The 23,630-nt window shown below is 37.8% G+C and overlaps 1 protein-coding gene across 1 annotated transcript in view; it reads right to left on the bottom strand.

Moving 5' to 3' along the window:
- Nucleotides 1-409: 409 nt before the first annotated feature.
- LOC123877819 (homeobox protein HMX3-B-like) overlaps nt 410-23,630 on the bottom strand; it is a 33,380-nt gene continuing 10,159 nt past the window's right edge. The window contains exons 2-4 of the mRNA XM_045924733.1: nt 21,005-21,312; nt 7,828-7,931; nt 410-1,057 (exon numbers count right to left, since the gene is read on the bottom strand). Of these exons, the coding sequence (XP_045780689.1) occupies nt 414-1,057; nt 7,828-7,931; nt 21,005-21,282 (1,026 nt within the window). The 5' untranslated portion in view covers nt 21,283-21,312 and the 3' untranslated portion in view covers nt 410-413. The remainder of the gene's footprint in view (nt 1,058-7,827; nt 7,932-21,004; nt 21,313-23,630) is intronic.

The following is a 23,630-nucleotide window of genomic DNA, read 5'->3' on the forward strand; positions in this document are numbered from 1 at the left end:
AGTGTACAATCGAATTCTCTATCGTGAATCCAGCCTAACTTCAGAGCTAACTTGGTTATAGATCGCTAAATATATCTCGCTTGCCTTTTCTGCAGGAAACATTATGAACAGGATAGCAACATTTAGATCTGTCAATTAAGTTTAAAAATTTGTGTACTTACAACTGACAGGCAGAATGTAGTATGTATTTTGTCATTGAAAATAGTTTAGGTTAGCCTGCAACTCTAAAAGTAGACTGGATTCATAGCACCATTTAATTTAACAACTTGATTTTAATTTGGCATTTGACAGCTATATTATGACACTCACTGATGACTAGTCCGCCATTTTGGAAAACAAATCACGTTCACCAATTTTAAAGTTTGAACTTAGAATCCGTCAGCCGCGTCCCTTCTAGCGGCTTCAAGCTGACACTACACTAGACTAGACAGCGGTGCTCTAGACGTTACCGGAGAAGGTGGAAGCGGTTGCAGCGACTGCGGCGCTTGAGGGGGAAAATACACCCCAGTTTCGTTGGAAAACTGAGGGTGTATTGCCAATGGAGTATGCGGCATCGACGTAGGTCTCGACTCGTGATACAAAATTGGTACTCTGACCAATCTCTGAGCAGCATGAGCCATATTTGCTGCTTCTAGTTCTGCTGCAAGCTGCCTTTTCCACTTGTTACGTCGATTCTGAAACCATATCTTCACTTGGGTTTCTGTCAGGTGTAGGCTTGCTGCTAAGCCTGCTCTTTCTGAACTGCTTAGGTATCGCTTCATATCAAAGGTTGACTCTAATTGGAAGACTTGAGAACGGGAGAAGACTGTTCTTGTTTTCTTCTTTCTCTTTCCTAAGCTGGCGTTTGGGTCTCTCTTTTCGTCTTTTTCGAAATCGTCGGATTCATCTATATCTGGGTCGGAGTCTTGAGGGTCTTGTTGTTGGGGGTAGAGAGCAGGGTGGAGGCGAGGGGAGCGGGGTGAGGAGCGGGAGGGTGATGGAGGGGAAGGCGGTCGCGGGGGGCTGCGTAGTCTTGGAGAACCAGCCGCTGAACCTTCCTCATTGGTCGTTGAGTCCTCTGTAACAAAGGTTTTAGAGTTAAATACCATTGAAGGTTATACCTACCTACTTCTAATATTTTTTTTATAACTTAGTAATGCTACTAGCATTAGATAGATATAGAAGCGGTGATAGCCTAGTGGTTCAAATGTCAGCCTCTTATTCGGAAGGTACGGGAATCGATCCACAATTTTTCGAAGTTATTATAGTTCATTTCAAGCAATTGAACATTGCTTTAACGGTGAAGGAAAACATCGTGAGGAAATTTGCATGCCATAACGTTCTCAAAGGTGTGTAAAGTCTGCTAAGCCCCAATCATGGCCTAAAGTTGAATTGAACTGTATATCTACATTGCTGCGTACACCTGTGTCCCACATACCAATTCAGCTAATCAATACGGCTTCCGTTTGCGGTGAAAAGGAAACAAGAATAGCCACCAGATTGCCTAATCAAAAGCGTAAAATCCCTCGATTAGATTAACATTTGTAATTGGATCGCAATTCTAATCGAATGGAACGTGTCGACTCAATTCCATGAAACCTTTGAAGGTATTTAAACATGATTTAAACTATTTATGTACTTACCTGTAGCATAAATACAATGCTAGATTCGACCTGTAGTTTATGGTAGTGAGGCATGGACCCTAGTACCCATCACAGTAACCATAATTATAGTTGTATCTTAAGAAAGCTCAGTCACTCAGCGGGCGATGGACAACTACGTTCGGAGATTTTCTACATGATCAAGTCAGAGATAAGGAGATCCATAGAAAAACCAAAGAACCCACATATCTCAACAGGTTGTGAAGCTGAAGTGACAATGGGAAGGAACGTAGCTCGAAGAACTGATAGATATTGAGGATACTGCTCAAGGTTGTAGAATGATGGCCCTATACCAGAAAGCACAGTGTTAGAAGACTAGGCAAAAGGACAAACGACATCAAATGGGTCATAGCGAGCCACAAGATTAAGCCAGCACAAAATTGTGGCGTGTGGAAAGTCACTTCAAAAACATGTTTTTTAATTTATAGACTAGCGCTTGGCTGCAACCAGACCTGCTGGCAAGTGGTGATGCAGCCTAAGATGGAACCCGCTTACCTATAAGATGCATATTCACACTTGACTTGAAGGTACCTATTACTAATATCTATATAGCCCGTCTCGTTCTCTGAGCAAGTCAAAGTGTGCAATGGATCAGGCTTCTCTCTCTCTCGTCTGGCTTTACACTGATTAGCCAATGTCAAGTTTGTAGTTATGTACAAGTTAGGGAAACTATATGTATAACCCACCGACATACACGCGGCGCCCCTTTAGAGCGCTTCCCAGTCAGTTCCACCACCAATTAACACCAGCAGAACCAAAAACCGGCCACTTCTAAAAAAAAACACTCTAAAAAGTCACAACACGCGCGCCAGCAAACGCCACCATAGACGAAGTCCTGGATCAGGCTTTGACTTCAGTTTATTAGGGCGAATACAACTGAGACGTGGATGGGGACTTTATTTTATACTACCTATTTTTAGTCAAAGAAAAGAGAATCAGAAGTTTCAAGTTTCGAGAACACAGCACAAATAAATCCTTTGAAATCTCTCTGAAACGAGAACTTATTGAAATATTACTTCAATCGAAAATATTTCATACTCCGACAATCTTCGCCAACAAACTATTGAGTGTAATCGAAGTTTATTCAAAGTCTGCAATTAATTCATCCGAGCGCGACATACTGGCGTTGTTGCTGCGACAGCGAAAACTTCTCACATTCACATTTTGTATGTTAGCGGGCTATATTCAGAGTTATTCTACACTTGCGACTTTTTAACTTACGACCTTTTGTCTTACTACTTTTTGTCCCAGTTTCTAAGTATCGGCCATCAAGATAAAATATATGATTGATAACGGACGTATAGTTACTCGTACGCTTGAAAACTTCCAGTAATATTTTGAATGAAAAAACTTAATAGTTAATAACAAACTTTACAATATGTACCTACTTAAATATGCAATACATAAGCAATGTAATAATTACACTACCTTGTGAGCTGCTGAATGCAAAGCCGACCGTTGCAAACCGATGGCGTCTAATGCATCTATAGGTAACTGTTTTCAAAATATCTTGTGTATAAGTAATTTTTTGTCGCAAAATAACCAAGTCTTCAGTGTGCTCTCGCACTTATGGTAAACAAGCAATCGTCATCTCGTCTGCTCTCTCAACCCCGCTCATTTCGCTTTAATTTTCCAAAACCCATCTCCGGGGAAAACAAAGCGAGCGCCATTTCACGCGGTCCAAACCGACCGAACAATGCCTTTCTAACATACCTAGTGCTTTTATACGTATAGCAACACTGGTGAAATGTCAAACATGCAAACATATACCCGTCTCTTTCCCACCCGTATAAATCCCCCTTCACCAAAAGCGTTATCTCTTTCGGTGATGTCGCATGCGGTTGTTTTAATTTTCGAATGCGGTTTGTTCGGATTGCTGTGAGTGCATTTGAGCCTTTTTTATATTTATTTTTTTGCAAGCTGATCGAAGTTGACTACCGTTAGGACTGAATATTCGAAACGAATAGTTTTTTTTATCTACCTCCGGTTTCCCTAGATAATTGCACTCCACTTGCAAACGGATTTTCTATCAATGGATTTTTTTTTCTAAATGCTTAGTTACTTTGAAATAAATACCCTATATAAATACTCTTTCCTAGTTTCACCTTAGTCAGTGGTGGAATTGCAGGCAAGGCCTGACTTTTTCTTTTGATTTTTTAATATAAAAGACACTAACTGCCTAATTTATATCAACGTAGCTACCTACATATTATACTTCTAACTTCGCATCTACAAATTTTACAAACTAAGAACTTAAAACAAAATATTATGTCCCACCTGTAATTCTACTATAATTGAGTGGTGTGGAACTAGCGACCAGCCCTGGCTTCGGACGAGTGACCTGAGAGTAACTATTCCACTATAAGTATACTATTTTTGTATAACTTTAAACTATTTACTCAACTCGCGCAACAGAAGCTCTCAGATTGGAATATTTTTTCCGACTTAATTCATAATAATTATCATCATACCGTACCGTATAAAAATCCGTTTAGTAGTAGCCCAACCAAACACAAAATACGCGTGATGGGGTATTTAATTTTTAATAATAATATTTTATAGTGATGATTACCTATTAAATACTATTTTACATTTAATTTAAATCAACACTTGATTTTAAATAAAATTATGGCCACTTATTATATGACCCTTATTTCGTTTTGAGTAGTAGATTAATTTGCATGTAATTACTTACTCTCTATGAAGTATAGACCCCCAACTAAAAAGGATTTTGAAAAATTCCTACGGGATCTTTAAGAGTAAATCAACGCATACAATGTTTATGAAAAGCTGTTGTTGCGATGTATTTACTTAAATTAAATTAGGTACAGATTGTAGGTATTGGATTAGCTCTCCTAAAGTGGGACATGTATAAAACTAATATTCAATATTTATCAATATAAGCGGCTATTAAAAAACTTTTAAAACTCAATTCCGTATTCATAAACTGCTTAACTAGTAAGCGTTTGTGTAAACAGCAAGCCAACGGTAACAAAGGATTACCTGATACGGCTTCTAAAATCAATGCGAATCACTGCCACCGCAACCATTTACCCTAGACCCGTTCAAATAGGCTTGATTTATAGAAATACGGGTCTAGTTATGCTGGTAAGTGATGTCAAAAGTTACGGAAATAGGACTGGGTAATTTAAGCCTTGTCAGTGTTAATTTAGGGTGTAGAATGAAGTGACAGTAATACGAGTGTGCCCGATTCGATTGTAGTGATTCGTTCAACAGCGTTGATGACATTTGACTTCGCGCCTTTGGGCCGTGTTCGAATTTTGAATTTGCATCCTCGCATTGTCCGGTCTTGTCCAATTACAATCAGTGAAATAGAATCTGTTTGGCAAAGCCGGAGAGTGTATAGCAGGTTTAAAACAAAGCTAGAGTAGACTGTAGAGGTTCTATAAGAGCTGTATTGTCTATGCTTGCACTCTAGATTCTCTATGCTGATAATAGTTAGATTATTACGATTACTAATAAAGCTGGTTCACAATATTCTTGTCGCTGTATCCATAAGGCTCTTACTAGAAATTTAAGTAAGTTCTTACTGGAATCATAATCACAATCAACCTGTGGCTGGCCCACTACTGAGAACAAGTCTCCTCCCAGAATGAGAAGGGCCATAGTCTAACACGCTAGCCAAGTGTGGGTTGGCAGACTTCACACACCTTTGAGAACGTTATGGAGAACTCTCAAGCAATTTGAAAATCGTTTTTCCTTTTGAGGTACGGTACCCTAAAAATACATAATCGTGTACGATGGTACGGAACCATCGGTGCGCGAGTCTGACTCGCACTTGCCGATTTTTTTTAATTTACATGGCGGCTTTAAAACTTTTATTATTTTGTCATAACAGCAAATAGAAATACACACTCTGTGAAAATTTAAACTTTCTACCTATTACGGTTCATGAGATACAGCCCACTGACAGACAGACAGAGGGACAGGGCTTAGTAGGGTCCATTGGCACCCCTCGGGTACGGATCCCTAAAAAGTAATTCTATACAAACCAGCTGATATGATGGCAGTATTAAGTTGCACCATCGATTTTGTATCAGGCGTGATTGTAAAGGGGAAAGCTGTCTAAATAAGCCCTTGGCTACCTGTAAGCTATGTAGTATTTACAGGACCTACTTACATTTTATTAAGGGGCAGTTTATATACAGTTTAATAAATTAGCTCTAGTATCGACTAATTTGTGAGAATAGTCGATACTAGAGCTAGTTTCTTAAACTGGACCCTTTCAAGTAAAGATTTTTATAATATAAACCTGTGAGGATGATACTGCCACTGTCGCAATTAAAATGCCATAAGCCTACGTTGTCGTATTAGTTTACAAATTGCGAAAAACCAAATTAAATTTGAATTTCGCGGGCAGACCCGTCGCTTCCACCTTAATCTACACTTTTATAGTAACACTAGTATTATGACCACGACTTCGTTCCGTGCGAAATATTTGGTTTTCTGGGATAAAAACTAGCCTATATAAATATAATTTATATGGATAGCCCTAAATGAACCAAAAGCTAACTATGTGGCATAGAATTTAAAAAAAAATTAATGGCCAGTGCCACTTAAGATGCCGTAAGGACTCTAACGATATCACAAACATCCAAATCTGTTCAGGCATTTAGAAATTATGGTGGAATAAAGAAAACTGGAATTTAAAAAATGCGCAATCTTACGTCTCGGCTTCAGATTGGAGCACTTGTTTTACGTGCACTATACCTACTAGAATACCGAAAGACGCCGCGGCTCATCTCCGCTCCGCTCTACCAGTGCGCGTTGGGCCTAAGTACTGCGCCCTGATGGTAATACGGCAACGCCGCGAATGATGTCACCATGACATGGCGACATGGAGCACTGGCCTAACCCCTTCTCACTCTGAGAAGAGATCCGTGCTCTATAGACAGTAGGCGTTGGGTTGATATTACTAGATTTAGGAAAGTCCCGGCTCAGCTTCGCTCCGCTCTGCCTGCGTTGTGTCTAAGTACCGAGATGGGAACACGGTAACGCCGCGAATGATGTCATCGTGACATGCGGATGGGCACTGCTACGGCCTCACCTCAATAATCGATCCCCTTGTATACTGTGTATGAGCCGTGATTTCGAGGGGCCTTCGTTTAGCTTTTAGTCCATCACACTAATATTATAAAGGTGGAAGTTTGTGTGTGTGTGTGTATGTTTGTTACTCTTTCACGCAAAACTATCGGACGGATTTGGCTGTTTGGAACGGAGATAGATTATACCCTGGTTTAACACATAGGCTACTTTTTATCCCGGAAAATCAATGAGTTAAATATTGAATGAGACCGTGGCGTGTGTAAGTTCCTGCAAGAGACATGTCCAGCTGTGGACATGTCCAGCTGTGGACATGTCCAGCTGTGGACATGTCCAGCTGTGGACATGTCAGTATCAGTTGATAGATGGTGAAGATGATGCCAAGTCTGACGTATTTCACTGTATTATCATGTTTAGCATGGTGTTAGCATATTAAAGCACGCGATTACTACCATTTTTCGTTTCTGATTAAATTAAAAGTGGTTTTAAATCGTAAGTGATTGTTTTATTAACGTTCATTTTATTAATACAGCAGTGACTTTAATCCGATGTGCATGTGACATAATTCTTTGGGAGTACTTTTGTATTTTACTTTACTTACACCTGTCACAATATCGTTGAATTAAATTTTAATTAAGAGGGGTCTCTCCGTCACTCGCTCTATACAAACAATACAAAAATGCTTAATATTCAAATGAAATTGGAACTACGTTTGTATGGAGTAAGTGTCGGAGAGAGCCCTGTTAAAATATTTGCATTTCATAATTAGGTAAGTCTGACCCACCCGGTTTCGCTAGTGTGGAATTTTGATGGAATTTCCAAAAAATCTGGAAATTCGTTGTTTATTTTTGACGGAAAGCCCAAAATTGATAGATAGATAAAGATGATGAAACTTGAAAAATGTCAATACAAACTTTCATCTGCTATTCAACCCTCTTCGGAGTAAAATTTTTGATTTTTTCCTTTTTGACCGGCTTGGTTGAAGATATCAGAAATTGTATACATACTGATATACTTACATAGATAACTTGAAAAATAAACAAACTTTCGTACAAACTTATGTCTATATAACGAGGGAGTAATCTTGCTGTACATAAACATAATAGTAATTAAAATATATTACCTCTGGGAGGAGTCCTCTCGTGAGGCCTCTGCCAGTACCAGGGCGCGGGCACGAGACCCCCGTACCGGCCGGCTAGCGCACTCCATTGCGATATGAGGCCTAACCTGAAACGAACGAGAAAATTGACCTTAAAATAAGCTATTTTACCACCGAACCGCAAGACGTTGGGCTAGTTTCCATCCTCATGTCGTCGACATTCCATCTACACGCACCAAACGTTTTGCGTCTTCATTCCTCATACGCATGGCTAAGGTTTGGAATACTCTTCCGCGATCTGTGTTTCCTACCAATTACAATCCGGGTATCTTTAAAACAAGAGTGAATAGGCATCTTCTAGGTAAACGCGTCCCATCTTAGACCACATCATCACTTTCCATCAGGTGTGATTGTGGTCAAGCGCTGGCCTATACTGAATAAAAAAAAAAGCTAAAACAGATCTTTTTTCAAGAATCTCTTTTTAGTCGAAGCCTCAATAGCTCTACGGTAAAGGAGTGGACTGAAATCTGAAAGGTCGGCGGTTCAAACCCCACCCGTTGCACTATTGTCGTACCTACTCTTAACACAGACTTTACGCTTGCTCGCTTATATTAAAGTGAAAAACAGGTCCAGTGCGAGTCAGACTCGCGCACCGAGGGTTCCGTACTCGGGTATTTTTTTCGACATTTTGCATGATAAATCAAAAACTATTATGCATAAAAATAAATAAAAATCTGATTAAGAATGTACAGGTGACCTTTCATATGACACCCCACTTGGCATAGGTATCTTACTTTGAAAATTGATTACGTGTTCATGAACACATTTCAATTTTTTCTTTGTGATGTAGCCATAAATTCACAGTTTTCGGTTTTTCCCCCTTATTTCTGCTATAAAACCTACCTACCTACCAAATTTATTGATTCTAACTTAACGAGAAGTACCCATAATATGTTTCTTGACAGATACGACAGACAGACAACGAAGTGATCGTATAAGGCTTCCTGTTTCAATTTTGAGGTATGGAACTCAAAACAATATAAATGAAAATATTTTTTTATATTCCAGATAAAACAAAACTGCATTTAATGTAAAAGTAATAAATATGCTGGAATATTTCGTAGAAAGCAAGCTGCATAGATAAAAAGTAATAAATAATGCTCTTAAATAAAAAGTTCACTCTATTGTGACGTAGACAAAGCCTTGCCGATATATCGATATATAAAATCGATTCCATAGAAAAGGGAGATGAATCGGTCTGGAGAGATAGTGTCGTAACTTTTTTATCGATACATCTTGAATTAAAATAAAACTGGTCAACTGTGAATCGGACTTGCACATCAAGGGTTCCGTACCATCGTACAATATATATCTAACACTTTTATGCATTCATTTTTACGTGAACAATTTTTTTTTTGATGATAAATTCATGGTGTTCGGATTTTTTCCTTTACTTGTGCTATAAGAGCTACCTATCTACCATATGCATAATTCTAGAATTATGAAATTCTAGGTCAACGGGAAATACCCTAGAGTCTTGACAGACACGACAGACAGACGGACAGATAGGCAACCAAGTGATCCTATAAGGGTTCCTTTTTACTATTGAGGTACGGAACCCTAAAAATATGATGTTTAATGGGTAGCTTCTTTCCAAGTGTATATAAAATTCAAGATGATGTTGGATAGAGTTGGTCCGCGTGAATTTAGATACTTTAAAATCCCATGGAATCTCTTCCCGGGACAAAAATAGTATTTGTTCCCAGGATATGAACTATCTCTATACCAAACGTCTAAATCGATTAATCGGATAGATTGTAAAAATCTAGCAAACAGGCAGACCGACAGGACAGACACATATTTTTCTACTCATAATATTTAGTACAGATGATTTGAAGTACTTAAAGTGCTTCTTACTGTAGTGTCCCATATAATTCAAACCCTTTTACTTTTAACCCATTTAAAAAAGTAGGTTTTAATAATTCTTCAAAACTTTAATAAGCAATGTCTACAGAATTGCTACGAATGCAGTTACGAGATTCTACGGATGCTCTACGCCGTATCCTCTACGTTGTAGCATTGATCTATACTAATTATAAATTGAAACGCATTGCATGAAATTAGGGCTTTTGAATTAGAACCGAAAAATAAAACAAATACATAAACGATATGTAAATGTAACATATCACACTAATATTATAAAGGCGAAAGTTTGAGTGTATATGTGTATTTTTGTTACTCTTTCACGCAAAAACAACTGAACAGATTTGGCTGAAATCAAAATGGAGATAGATTATACCCTGGATTAACACATAAACTACTTTTTATCCCGGAAAATTAAAGAGTTCCTAAGGGATTTTAAAAAACCTATATCTACGCAAACGAATTCGCGGGCATCTGCTGGACAGTAATAACATTAAAGAGCAAAAGCAGAATATCGTCAATTTTTTTTTTGGAATTTGAAATGCCCATCACTATTCCCAAAGCTACCTCGTCGCTGTACTTCACTATATCGATATTTTTCGAATGTCATCGATAATCAAAGATAGCTTCTAAAGGAACTTACCTATTCATGTATTAGTATAATATGGCTTCTTATTTTATTGTCAAAATCATCATAAAGCTTTTCAATTAAAGTGTCTATAATTTTTTTCAATAAGTAATTCTGTTTAAATTTGCTTAATAAACTTGAACTGCTACTCAACGTATAGTTGATACTCATAAGATAATTGTATCCATTAAAAAAAATGGTTAGGTTAGTTAATTGGATACTAAGTAGAATACGTAGTGTCAGGGTACGTCTACACTCTACACGAAGCTTTACTCTACCCTACGTAGACCCTACGTAGACCCTACGTAGACACTACGTAGGTCTACGTAAGTACCCTTCTTATTCGGAGAGAAGACCTGTGCTCAGTAGTAAACCGGTCATTTTTTATTTGGTTATAGTCACTGGTTGTGATGACGATTATAATGAAGTAACTTTTACTTAAAGTAAAATAAGTTATAGTAAAAAGTGACGAATAAATTAAATACCATTCATTTCTTAAGTTGAGTACATCATCAACCGTAACAACTTAAAAAAAAAGAAAAAACAAGAAGCAAAGAGCTAAAACTCGAGCTCAATGGCTCACAAAAAAGAATCGGAGACATTGCCAATTTGCATTGGTCCCGCATTTAATCCCCGCAGAGAACTTCCAAACTCAAATTCCATTACTCGATAAAGTACTGCTTCCTTTTAAAGCGGAAAGGAAGACGCCGCGTCGTGATTGGGTGGCTCACCGCGCGCTGATTGGCCAGCTCGTGACCCCGCCCCGCTCGAGGGGTATAAAAATCGATGCGCGTCACCCGCGCACTCTTTTTGCCGCGGCGCGTCTGGCTGACACTCCGCGCTTGTTACTGATAATGGCGTTTGTACTTTCTTTTATAGCATAAAGTGTTTAGTTGTATCTGTTGTCCGTGCAAGCGACACGGGAGCCTTTTGTTGGTTTAACAGATAGGGAGGTATTCTCGGACGCGTTTAAAAGCTTCTAAGAGATATCTTTTCACTTATTTCCTAGGTTACGGAGCGGAGACGACAATGTGGCGCGTAACGACTAACGGCCATTCAGGTCGTCTACTCTTCACTTTACTGTCGATATAATATAGCGAGCTGTCGCGTCTAATGAATAAGGGATGTGTTGGAAGAAATAAATGATATTCTTTTACCGTATAAAATTGTTCTGTATTTTCTGTTTTAAGTCAGCACCTTGTCATTTTCTCTTTGAACTTTGCTTAGTGTTTTGGTACAAGTATTTGCCCCCATCTTTTTCTTCACGTACCTGTCCAAACAACATTTCATAGATTGCAAACATAAATGATAACAGTGATAGGCATGAGAAAGGTAATAATTGAATCCCGACCTACCCTCTTCATCTGTTACAGCAGTTTACTAACTAGGATACTAATGCTTATTATTTATCTTAATTTATGAATAGCTACTGAGCTTCTTGCCGGCTCTATTCAGTATAATCTGCTTTCCGAACTAGGTATTTGACCTGTATGAAATAAATAAAGGAAAACAGGCACTTTAGTTATTTTAAGGTTATATAAAAAACAAATATACCTAATATGCCTTACAGGCAAAGACTGAAGTTAAGTTCTCATTTCCACCTACACTAATACCTATTATAAAGTTTTGTAAGTTTGTATATAAGATGTTATCTCCAGAACATGGTCCGATTCTGAAAAGTCTTTTACTGATAGATAACTACATAAGCCCCGAGAGCTCTATACTATCACACTAATATTATAAAGGTGAAAGTTTATGTATATGTATGTGTGTATGTTTGTTACTCTTTCACACAAAAACTACCGGACGGATTTGGCTGAAATTTAAATGGAGGTACATTATACCTACCAAGGTTTTTTTAATTTTTTTATATCACGCGGACAGAGTCGTGGAAAAAGCTAGTGCTGTATAAAAAGATCCCATACCAAATATTATTAGATAGGTATATACATAGGTACCCACATCTAATATCTTTCTCACGTATAAATATAATGGAATCTGGAAACAAGCAGCCCCTGCTTAAACACCTAATAATACGGGGTAGGTGCGCCTCACCCCAAAATCTTGGTTTCTGAAGGGTGTCTTACTTGCCCCTCTAAAACATAAATAACTTAACGACTTTTGTATGGCACATGTTATAAGAGACAGCGATGTATTGAAAATTCATATCAATAATACTTTTATTTTACACAGTAATTTTTTTAAAGTTTAAATAATAAACAATGCATCTGTTTCTCTTTTACCTTTTCACGGCCCATCTTTTTTTAAGCGACTTCAGCGAAATAAAAATAAAAATATTTCTTTATTGAATCAAAAAATTTTAGATTTAAAAGGCCTTTCCTACCGAGAAGAACCAGCAAGAAACTCGGCGGTTGCTCTTTTATAATATTTTATAGTTTACAATATTGTATTAAATATTTGAAAAAAGAGAGACATGATATTAATTTGGTACAGAGGTCCGTAAGTAACTTTTTAACGGGTACAGACATAGCTTGCATTCCGGCTCTACTCCCTTAGCGGTCAAATTTTGAAAAATCCTTTCTTAGTGGATGTCTACGTCATCATAGCTATAGTAGTATGAGCTGTGAGTTAGTTAGTCAGTCAGTCAATCAGCTTTTCCTTTTATATATTTACATTTATGAATCGCTTTTTTCTCGATATTGTACCACACATATTTGACTGTGTACATACTTAGGGTAGGGGAAGACGTCTTAAAAGATTTTCAGACTCCATTTTTTTTCTATTTGGCTTCTTACAAAAATGTTTACAGATTTTTACTTTTTTATTTAAACGCTGTAAGCTGATATAGGGCTTATGCAAGCATTATCTAGATTAGGGTTTAAATAATGAAATCTGTGTTGCTATGAATATTTTTTTCTGTGTTAAAAATGACCTATGCTTATTCCCGCCTCCATCTCTCTTGGAGCATCCCCAGCCCGGCTAGCATGGGCAGTAGATAAAAATTATATCCCCGATTATATCCACTGATGTCATACAAATCAGTGGATATAATCGGGGGATATAATTTTTATCTACTGCCCATGCTAGCCGGGCAGGAGATGTTAATGTAAGGTCTACATCTCCTGAGACGTGCAATTCAATTCAATTTATTTATTGCGTTGAGTGTGTTCTGGTGGATTTGTGTGGTGTTGCGTAGTGGTACTTGAGGCTTGCTTGGTGGCTGGCTTTTCCTGCATGCTTAGCAGTGGGAGGGCGGGCGGTGCAAGTACAAATTTATAGCAAATTAAGGTTTTCATTCCTTGAATATTGGACTGTACTTAGTAATAAATTGATGTGATGTTTTATATAGCGGTAGTTTACGGGGCTACAGACAGACAGAAACACTTCCATATCACACTATCACACTTCACACTAATTATTATAAAGGCAAATGTTTGTGTGAATGTGTGAATGTATGTGTGTTCAAGCAAAAACTACTGAACAGATTTGGCTGAAATTTGGAATGGAGATAGATAATATCCTGGATTAGCACATAGGCTACTTTATATCCGGAAAATCAAAGAGTTCCCACAGGACAGGAAAACTTAAATCCACGCGGGCGAAGCTGCGGGCATCAGATAGTTTATTAATATTAGTATGGATAGAGTAAACGTCCTTAGCATAGAGAAAACACTAAGTAAAAAGAGAATCCCCCGTAGTGGTTATATTAACAGCCTCTTTGCCATTGTAAGCGCGGACACAAAACTAGTTCTAAGTGCTCCGCATTGTGCACAAATAACGGGAATAAAAGCGGAGCGGTTACCAAACGACTCGCAACAAAGCGGGGTTTTAATATATGTCTCGCAAAGAATATAAAGACCTAGCATTTGTGAAGCTAGCCTTAAATATGCCAAGTAGGCAATAGGTACACTTTCTCTGTTATATTATTTACTAGCTGATGCCCGCGACTTTATTCGCGTGGATGTAGTTTAATCCCGTGGTAACTCTTTGATTTTCCAGGATAAAAAGTAGCTTATGTGCTAATCCAGGGTATAATCTATCTCAATTCTAAATTTCAGCCAAATCCTTCCAGTAGTTTTTGCGTGAAGGAGTAACAAACATACACACACAAACTTTCTCCTTTATAATATTAGTGCGACTCTATGACAGATTAGGTCCAACTATTACCCACCAATGCCATTATAATCACTCAGTGTAATTTAACATTGTACTATATTTATATTTAGGAACCCAGAATCTTTCCTCTTTCATTTAATACCCCACTCGATACAATAGCAAAAAAATTTAAGACCCTAACTTTTTGGTTGTAACATCCGTCAGGTCGATTTTTTCGTATTTAAAATGTAGCCCATATCACCCGGACCATAATAACAAATCGGTAGACTCATTCATCAAAACCGGCTTAGTAATTTTGGCGCTACAGTGGAACAGAATCTGATACAAACATATACATAGTTCATACATACATAAATGCATAGAGTGCTTATATCATAACCCTTCCTTTTGGCTTTGCCGGAGTCGGGTAAAAAATAAAATAAAAACAATGGTTTTGTGTTTGTTTTTAAAAATGCTTTATCCATGCCTGACATTTAAATTAGGTAAGAACTGAAATATGGTTTATTTCACAATAAAACAACAACCACCCCAAAAGAAAATTGGCAAACCCTCCTTAATTACGCCTGTAGTGACGACGGACATTTTGTAAAACCGTAAAGCATCTGTCATTGTTCGCGCCATTCTGTTGACATCTCAACTTTTTTGTTTTTCAGGGTTCCGTATCTCAAAAGGAAAAAGGAACTCTTATAAGATTACTTTATTGTCCGTCTGTCTGTCTGTCATGACCATTCATCTGACATTTTTTTCAGGAACGCGTGGATATATCAAATTGAAATTATTTTTAAATTCTTTTTCATTTTGAAATTATTTTTACTTTTTTTTATTACCAATTTAAAGTTTATAGTTAACAATTTTAGTAACTTAATAATGTCTCTTCGAATTGTAAAAAATCAAGTTTCTATGTCAATGCAAACAAAGAATAGGACCATTTTAGGCGGCACTTTTTGATGCCAATAAATCAAAACCTGATGGTTACTTCGCGTTGACCTAAAATCATGCAATTTTTGAGCAAGGTCCAAGCACCCAACTGTTGATTGCGATGTAGTTTAGGATGTACTGCGTAATATAATGGCTGTATGTATCCGGAATGATGCTGAAAGGTTAGATTTTTTTACACCACGTAAATCCTAGGAATTACCTAGGAATATTGACCCAGTGGGATTCATTATGGGATATTGCTAGCCATGGCTAATTGACCTGGCAGGGAGGTGGTAAGTAACGAGGTGTTGTCGGTCCCTTGTGCTCCGTCATCAGCGGTGGGATGGAACTTCGTGAGGTTTTTAGTCGGTAGGAGTCCGACATAACCACTGTGCTCCCCCGTGGTCGGTGGTATCCATGACGGATTTTCCTCACGAAAACAAAAAAAATTGTTTGTCTGTAAAATCGGTTTACTGACGATAGTTGAATGTGACAACAAAGGCCGATTGTGCTTCTTTGTCGCTCGTTCCGCGCTCTCGCTTGCACTTCAAGCCTTACATGGAACGCCTCAGAGCGAGGTAACGCCGCATGAGTCATGTTTTTTCGTGCGTGCAGCCGGCTCTATCGAATTATAAGACGTTGTTACGTCAAAAAAGGAATATGGAACAGCATACTTGTTTTCCTGGCATGCGAAAAGATTGTTGTACAAATTAGTATTAATATTGCTAAGATGTAGGAGAGAAAGATAACATTTGCAGTTGGAAATAATTTAAGCAACAAAATAATTAAGTTCCAAGGTAAGGAACCCTCGGTGCGCGAGTCCGACTCGCGCTTTTTTTTATTAATTCGTACAATTGCTTACTCTTGTAGTTTATCTTGAAGGTAATTAAAAAGGAAGATTCGCGACTAATTTAAATGATTAATGGAGCAAATTGGGGGAATCGGGTTTTTGTTTTTTATTTCCATCTGTATTAATTAGAGGGTTTAAAAAGTTTATACAATGGACTTGATCAATAGAAATTTGATTCTTTTTAGCCTTTGGGCGTGAAGATAGCGCAGGTAAAAAAAAGGGTTGTTTTAACTTTGGACCCTGAAGCTATCCGTGCTATCCGTCAGTCTGTTTGTTTATTTTTTATTTCAAAGCATAAAAACTGCCTGAATGTCATAATCTTCACTCAGAATATTTTTTTCAGAATCAGAAGGATTTAGTGCATAGTCCACCACGTATCTCTTTTCAGACTCAGAAGGGTTTAGGCCATAGTCCACCAGGCCAAGTACGAAATGGCAGACATCAGACACCTTTGAGAGAGAGCATTATGAAGAACTTTCAGGCATGCAGGTTTCCTTACGATGATTTCCTTCACGCAAATCTGAAAAATTACAGACCTCAAGTACCTAACCGCGGGAATTTTTGAAATACGTACATAAACCCTGAAAATGTTACACTCCTTTTTTTGGGCAGTCGCGTAAAATTGGGAGGATCAAGCAAATACTTTGATTTCGTTTTACTTTACAACTTCATCGCAAATTACTTAGGTATAAACCCTTGAATACACCCTTTCCCAACTTAACAAAGATTCCCTAACTACAGATTATGTACGTATCTTCTTCAGCTGGTGAAGATTGCGTTAATTTGTAAAACACATCAAAGATACACAAACTCCACCCGAACTTCTTAATCCGGGACGACCCTAACGGAATAAAAATAAAGGGCCCCCATTTAATCCGTCCTAAGAAGCACCACAGACTAAATGAGAAAATACACAGAGTCCTCGCAAGCGAAAAGTGAAGTTAATTAAGTGTATATGTAGGCTAAGATTTGTATACCGTACTTTAACTTTGCTCACATTTACGTATACCTAAGTCATATCAAGTTCAGTTCTAATTCACGTATTTTCCTAATCTATCTATCTACCTGGCTGATGCCCGCGACTTCACCCGCGTGGTTTTTAGAAATCCCGTGGGAATTTTTTGCTTTTCCGGGATAAAAAGTTGCCTATTATCAATATCCGGGACGCAAGCTACCTCTGTACCAAGTTTCATATAAATTGATTAAACAAATGGGAAGCTCTTTGATTTTCCAGGATTAAAATTAGCCCAGGTATGTTCTTCCCCGGGATGTAAGCTGCTCGTAGCTAACTTTGTACCAAATTTCATCAAAATCGGTTAAACTGTTGAGCCTTGAAAACCTAGCAGACAGACAGATAGACAGTCACACTTTCGCATTTATAATAGTAAGTATGGATATTACTTTGAAATCGGCTTCTCCAGACCTGATTCATTTTTGGCAGCCTGCCCCATCTACCTTTTTCTTGAGTCTCCGAGAAACACATTACGCCGTCTAATCATATGTTACAAGTAGTTTCCCCTTTAGGGGGTGGAAACGACCCTTTTATCTCGCCGACGGACGTAAACGTCGTACGGAATAGTTTTTACGTTTCGTTACGGCAAATTGGACGGTGTTCAACACGGCGATGCGGTATGTTTGTGGCAGGCTGACGATTACAAATTGAGGGAGACCTTTTTGACCTTGATTTTAAGTAACTTGTCAAGTTTCTACTAGTGTTGTTATGGATATCCATATCAGTAACCGAAACTATCGGATATCCGAAATAAAAAAATATCCGTAACCGTAACTGAATCCGTAATAAAAGTTTTGGATAGTTTCGGATAGGGCGGAGTCTAACTAAATACTACACTCGTATGAATTAACTGTGCACTCCGCTGGAATGCGACACCTTCATCAGTTCACATTTTACAGTTCCTTAAAAAATTAATATCCGTAACCGAAACTATCGGATAATCAGAAAAAATTTAATATCCATAACCGCAACCGAAACCGATATTATTTTTTACCAATATCCATATCCATATCCGGATCCGAAATTATATATCCATAACATCCCTAGTTTCTACCAACCAATAGTAGACATTTTCTTATTTACCATAATGGTAGAGTATATTAACATGCCATACGAGCCCCATGTTGGCCTGCATAAATATTACCTACTATACACATGGAAAAAAATAAAAAAAACTGACTTCAATAACCACAAACATTAAAAAGTAAAACATAATTTTATTTATTACCGAATATATTATGCATACTTATACAAGAGTTAATGCAGTTCTATAGTAGGTAATATTTTTTGGGGCCGGTGCCAATTAACCGCACGAAACGTCTTCATATTGTTTGTGATTCCACATTGGCACTTGGCACCTCATTGGCACCGACTCCAAAAAACATTAGTATATACATTAGCCCTTGTATACATAATATATTCGAAAATAATTTAAATTATTCTTTACTTTTTAGTGTTTGTGGTCATTGAAGTCGGTTTTTTTTTTATTTTTTTTCCATTTATTAGTGGCCCCACTGCATTAAAATATGCTATACCTGGTTAAAACTCTACTGTTCACTAAGCTATTACACCGATCGCGAGCAATTTACTCTTATCGATTGAGGAGTTCTCTATCACCGAAGATATTCATCAGATCTGTTGTTCCCGTTAGCCGTTAACGGGAACTCGAGCTTACATCGATTAAATATGTATACGTAACAACCTATAGGTACTTATAATGGAAATCAGAACCAATTTATCTTTTCGAAGATTAGCTTAGACAAATAGACAAAATTACTGAAAACATTTGTTTAATTTTTATTTACGTGTAAATAAATTCAGTGTTTCCTACCAATTACAATCCGGGTATCTTTAAAACAAGAGTGAATAGGCACCTTCTAGGTAAACGCGTCCCATCTTAGACCACATCATCACTTTCCATCAGGTGTGATTGTGGTTAAGCGCTTGCCTATAGTGAATAAAAAAAAAAACAATTATATCGAAATCATAGACAAACACTTTAGTTTTATTTATAAGAATAGATTTGATTTATAGACCGAATTGCCTACAGGCATTTGATATTGCATGAACGATTTATATCATTTAACTTCTGGCATATAATTGCTCAGATCAATGCAACCGCAGACATAATTGGTATATGCATAGCCCGGCTGAAGCTTCTTGGTTATCTAATATGCTTCGTTTAGGTAACTCGCTTGTAGACTGGCAAGCGAGAACACAACTACACAAAGTAGAGACTAAACAAACAGCATATAATATTAATAAATCAGATCACTCGTTCTCATCTAAGATCTTGTGCATAAGAGCTTATTGACCTGTTTCCTTCTTCACCTTTCTACCATCATACCGCAAGGCATCGTCAAGGTCTGCATCCGTACATAGTTTCCTCGGACACGTACAAAGCGATTTGCTTCCTCGTTTCTAATCCGAACCGCTAGGATATGGAACGTCCTTCCGGCATCAGTTTTCCCCTATACTTTTGATATGGGTACCTTCAAGTCAAGAGTGAATAGGCATCGTCTAGGCAAGCGCACTCCATCTTAGGCTGCATCATCACTTGCTAGCATGTCTAATCAAGTAATACTAGTATTTTATCGTTTTTATTATATCAGGCGCTATATTGCCGATCCTAAAGAAAATTCAAACAATTTATCGTTTAGTAGAATAAAGAACCAATAAAAAACATTACGAAACAAAATAACCAAATTAAGTCAAGGATTGCAAGATACTTGCTCAGGCCGCTTGCCTTCTGTCTACTCTATAGTATTTATTTTTCAGTTGCTCAAGTTACTCATCCAACTCAACGGGTTTATTTTTCTTCTCGTTCAAGTTACTCGCTCAACTCAACGGGTTTATTTTTCTACTCGTTTAAGTTACTCGCCCAACTCAACGGATTTATTTCTACTCGTTCAAGCTACTCGCCCAACTCAACGGTGCACAATCGATTTGCTAGATTAAGCTGTGGTGGGGTACGATCAACATTATCCTATGGTCTGCCACTACAACTTTACAACTAATTTCATCCAACTTGGCCTTTTGAGGGATGGTCTATTTTGTTGAATACGGGGATTTTGAAGTTAATTGGGTTTTTTAAAACATTTCCGTTTTATTCACGTCTTTATTAGAGTTCCGTACCTCAAAAGGAAAAACGGAACCCTTATAGGGTCATTTTGTTGTCTGTCTGTCCATCTGTTTGTCGTGCCTGTCAAGAAAACCTATAGGTTATATATATACTTCCCGTTGACCTAGAATCATGGGTAGGTAGGTCTTATAGCACAAGTTAAGGAAAAAATCCGAAAACTGCAAATTTGTGGTTACTTCACAAAAAAAATTTGTTCATGAACAAATGATTAGGATTTTCAATTTTCAAAGTAAGATAACTATACTAAATGGGGTATCATATTCCGCGTGCAGACAGACAGACAGATAACAAAGTGATCCTACAAGGGTTCCATTTTTCCTTTTGTTGTACGGAACTCTAAAAATGACTACTTAAGGGTCATGAGAGCGGCCTGCACGCGAAATTCGAATTTAATTTGGTTTTTCGCAATTTGTAAACTAATACGACAACGTAGGCTATGGTTATTTTATTTGCGACAGTGGCAATATCATCCTCACAGGTTTATATAAAAATCTTTACTTGAAAAGGTCCAGTTTAAGAAATAAATTAAAGTATCGACTATTCTCACAAATTAGTAATGGTAGGATATGGCTTAGAGCATCGATAAAACGCATTACGATCCACATGAACAAGAAAAAACTACGCAAATAAAGATAAATAAGACACAAGTACCTTGATAACATAGCATCATTCGCATTTCCAAAATGGTTTGCTGCGAGCGCCGCTTCTAGAACATTCGAATCCCTTCTAGGCTCGGTCCTATTCAGAATAGAACTAATAGAGAAGCTGGTATAAGGAGCACTGCCCGTCGCCTTCTCTTCTTTGTCCTTCTTAAGGTCGTAGAAGCTCTGTTCTTTTCTAGAAGGTGACGAGGGGATGTCGGGGCTACTCGCACCGGAGACAACGTTAACTTCTATGTCGTTGTCTTGAGAGGAGACCGGGGAATCCATTTTGTTGGTCTCAGTTCATTTTTGGATGATCTGTGAAAGAAACAAGTGTAAATTAAAAATTTATAACACCCCCGACAAGTGAAGGTTACAGTAACTAGAAAAAAGCTGATAACTTTCAAACGGCTGAACCGATTTTCTTGCTTAAATTTTTTGAATTCTTTGATTATAGCTAAGAACACTCTCGATCAAGCCACCTTACAAACAAAAAAAAACTAAATTAAAATCGGTTCATTAGCTTAGGAGCTACGATGCCACAGACAGATACACACGTCAAACTTATAACACCCCTCTTTTGGGTCGGGCGTTAAAAAAATAAAGTTTTATTCTTCTCCCAGAAAGAATGGCTACTAATCTCATGGCGATTGATTAATCACACTTCACACTAATATTATAAAGGAGAAAGTTTGTATGTAAATAATAAGAACAAAAACAATCCGACAGAAAAATTTTATGATACGATTTTATCATAAAATCCAATAATAAAAAATCCACTGGTCTTTATCTTTAATTCATTTATTCAGAGGCGGGAGGGATGAAACAGGACCCTCTTAATATAATCTGCTCCCGCGGGACCTCCCTGTACAGCTAAGAACAATAACGCACTTAACTGACTGAATTATAAATGAGTTAAACGTCTTGTGAGTCGGGACTCGGGACTACCCTATCGCGTGCCCATCGAGTTCTTAGAGTAGTTTTGCAAGAAACACTGTCTTACTAGTATCTACCTGTAGTCTCTACTGTATACGGGGTGTTTGGTAATTAGTATATAATGACGACACGTACCCATGCTACTTTGATCTGATAAACACAATGCTGAAGTATAATGACGAAATAAAATTATAAAAGTTTCCATACAAAATTAAAAAAAAAATATGTCAAAGTTTTCATGACCCTAACGTGCCCTAACTCATTGAGATCGTTGGCCATCTTTAGATAGGCCGAGGCCAACGATCTCAGTGAGTAAGGGCACATTGGGGCCCTGAAAAATTGGTCATAATTTTTTTTTAAATTTTGTATGGAAATTTTTATAATTTTGTTTCGTCATTATACTTCAGCATTGTATTTGTCAGATCAAAGTAGCATGGTTACGTGTCGTCATTATATACTAATTACCAAACACCCTGTATAGACCATATAGGATGTAACGAAAACGCTAGCAAAAATTTAGCGTTAATAATACTCCACACAACACACAACACAATCAGTTGACACAATCCAATGCCAAGAATCACTTGCCTTATCTTGTAGTTTTAGTGATTTAGTACTTTTCTAACCCGCATGTATAGCATGCAAAACTCGGATCAATGCTCCACCTACGACGTGGCATTGACTTCGAGTGACCTATTTACGGAACGTTCGTTGACCTCTAACGTCAGTCAGATGTTTTATTTACAATATATTGTCATTATTGTCAACTTTGAAAAGTACAGGATTTTTAAAAATTTTTTCGTAGTTTTGTTATGGTATCTTATCAGTAAGCATCAGTGCTATTGCCTGTCTTCGTTTTTGCTAGCGTTCTAGTACACTCTGTATAATCCTTACTTAATACTTAATTACTTAATATTACTTAATTTTACTGAATAATATTATAAATGCGAAAGTGTGTCTGTCTGTCTGCTACCTTTTCACGGCCCCACAGTTTAACCGATTCTGACGTGGTACAGGGTTAGCTTATATCCCAGGGACGGACATAGGCTACTTTTTATCCCGGAAAATCAACTAGTTCCCACGGGATTCCCAAAAACCTAACCGCTTAAGCGATTTGTATGTGGTACCGAGGTAGCTTGCATCCCTGTAATTGACATAGTCAACTTTTTATCCCGAATATCAAACAGTTTCCACGGGATCGTTAAAAATCCAAAACCACGCGGACGAAGTCGCGGGCATCCTCTAGTATCTTTATATTGTTCATCATCATTATCACCATTATTACCACATCGCCGACTCACTACATACTCGTAGCACGGGTCTCCTCTCAGTATGAGAGGAGAGAAGGATTGGCCCATATTTGAGCCTCGATAGCTCAACGGTTGAGGAGCGGACTAAATTCCGAAAGGTCGGCGGTTCAAACTCCACGCGTTGCACTATTGTCGTGCCCACTCCTGCCCGGCTAGCATGGGCAGTAGATAAAAATTATATCTCCCGATTATATCCACTGATGTCATAGAAATCAGTGGATATAATCTGGGATATAATTTTTATCTACTGCCCTTGCTAGCCGGGCAGGCACAAGCTTTACGCTTAATTGGAGGGGAAAGGGGAGTATTAGTCATGATTAGCATGGCTAATATACTTTAAAAAAATCACCAAGCGGCCAAGTGCGGATTGGCAGACTTCACACACCTAAT

This window comes from Maniola jurtina, chromosome 24 (assembly GCF_905333055.1).
Source record: "Maniola jurtina chromosome 24, ilManJurt1.1, whole genome shotgun sequence".
Lineage (NCBI taxonomy): Eukaryota > Metazoa > Arthropoda > Insecta > Lepidoptera > Nymphalidae > Maniola > Maniola jurtina.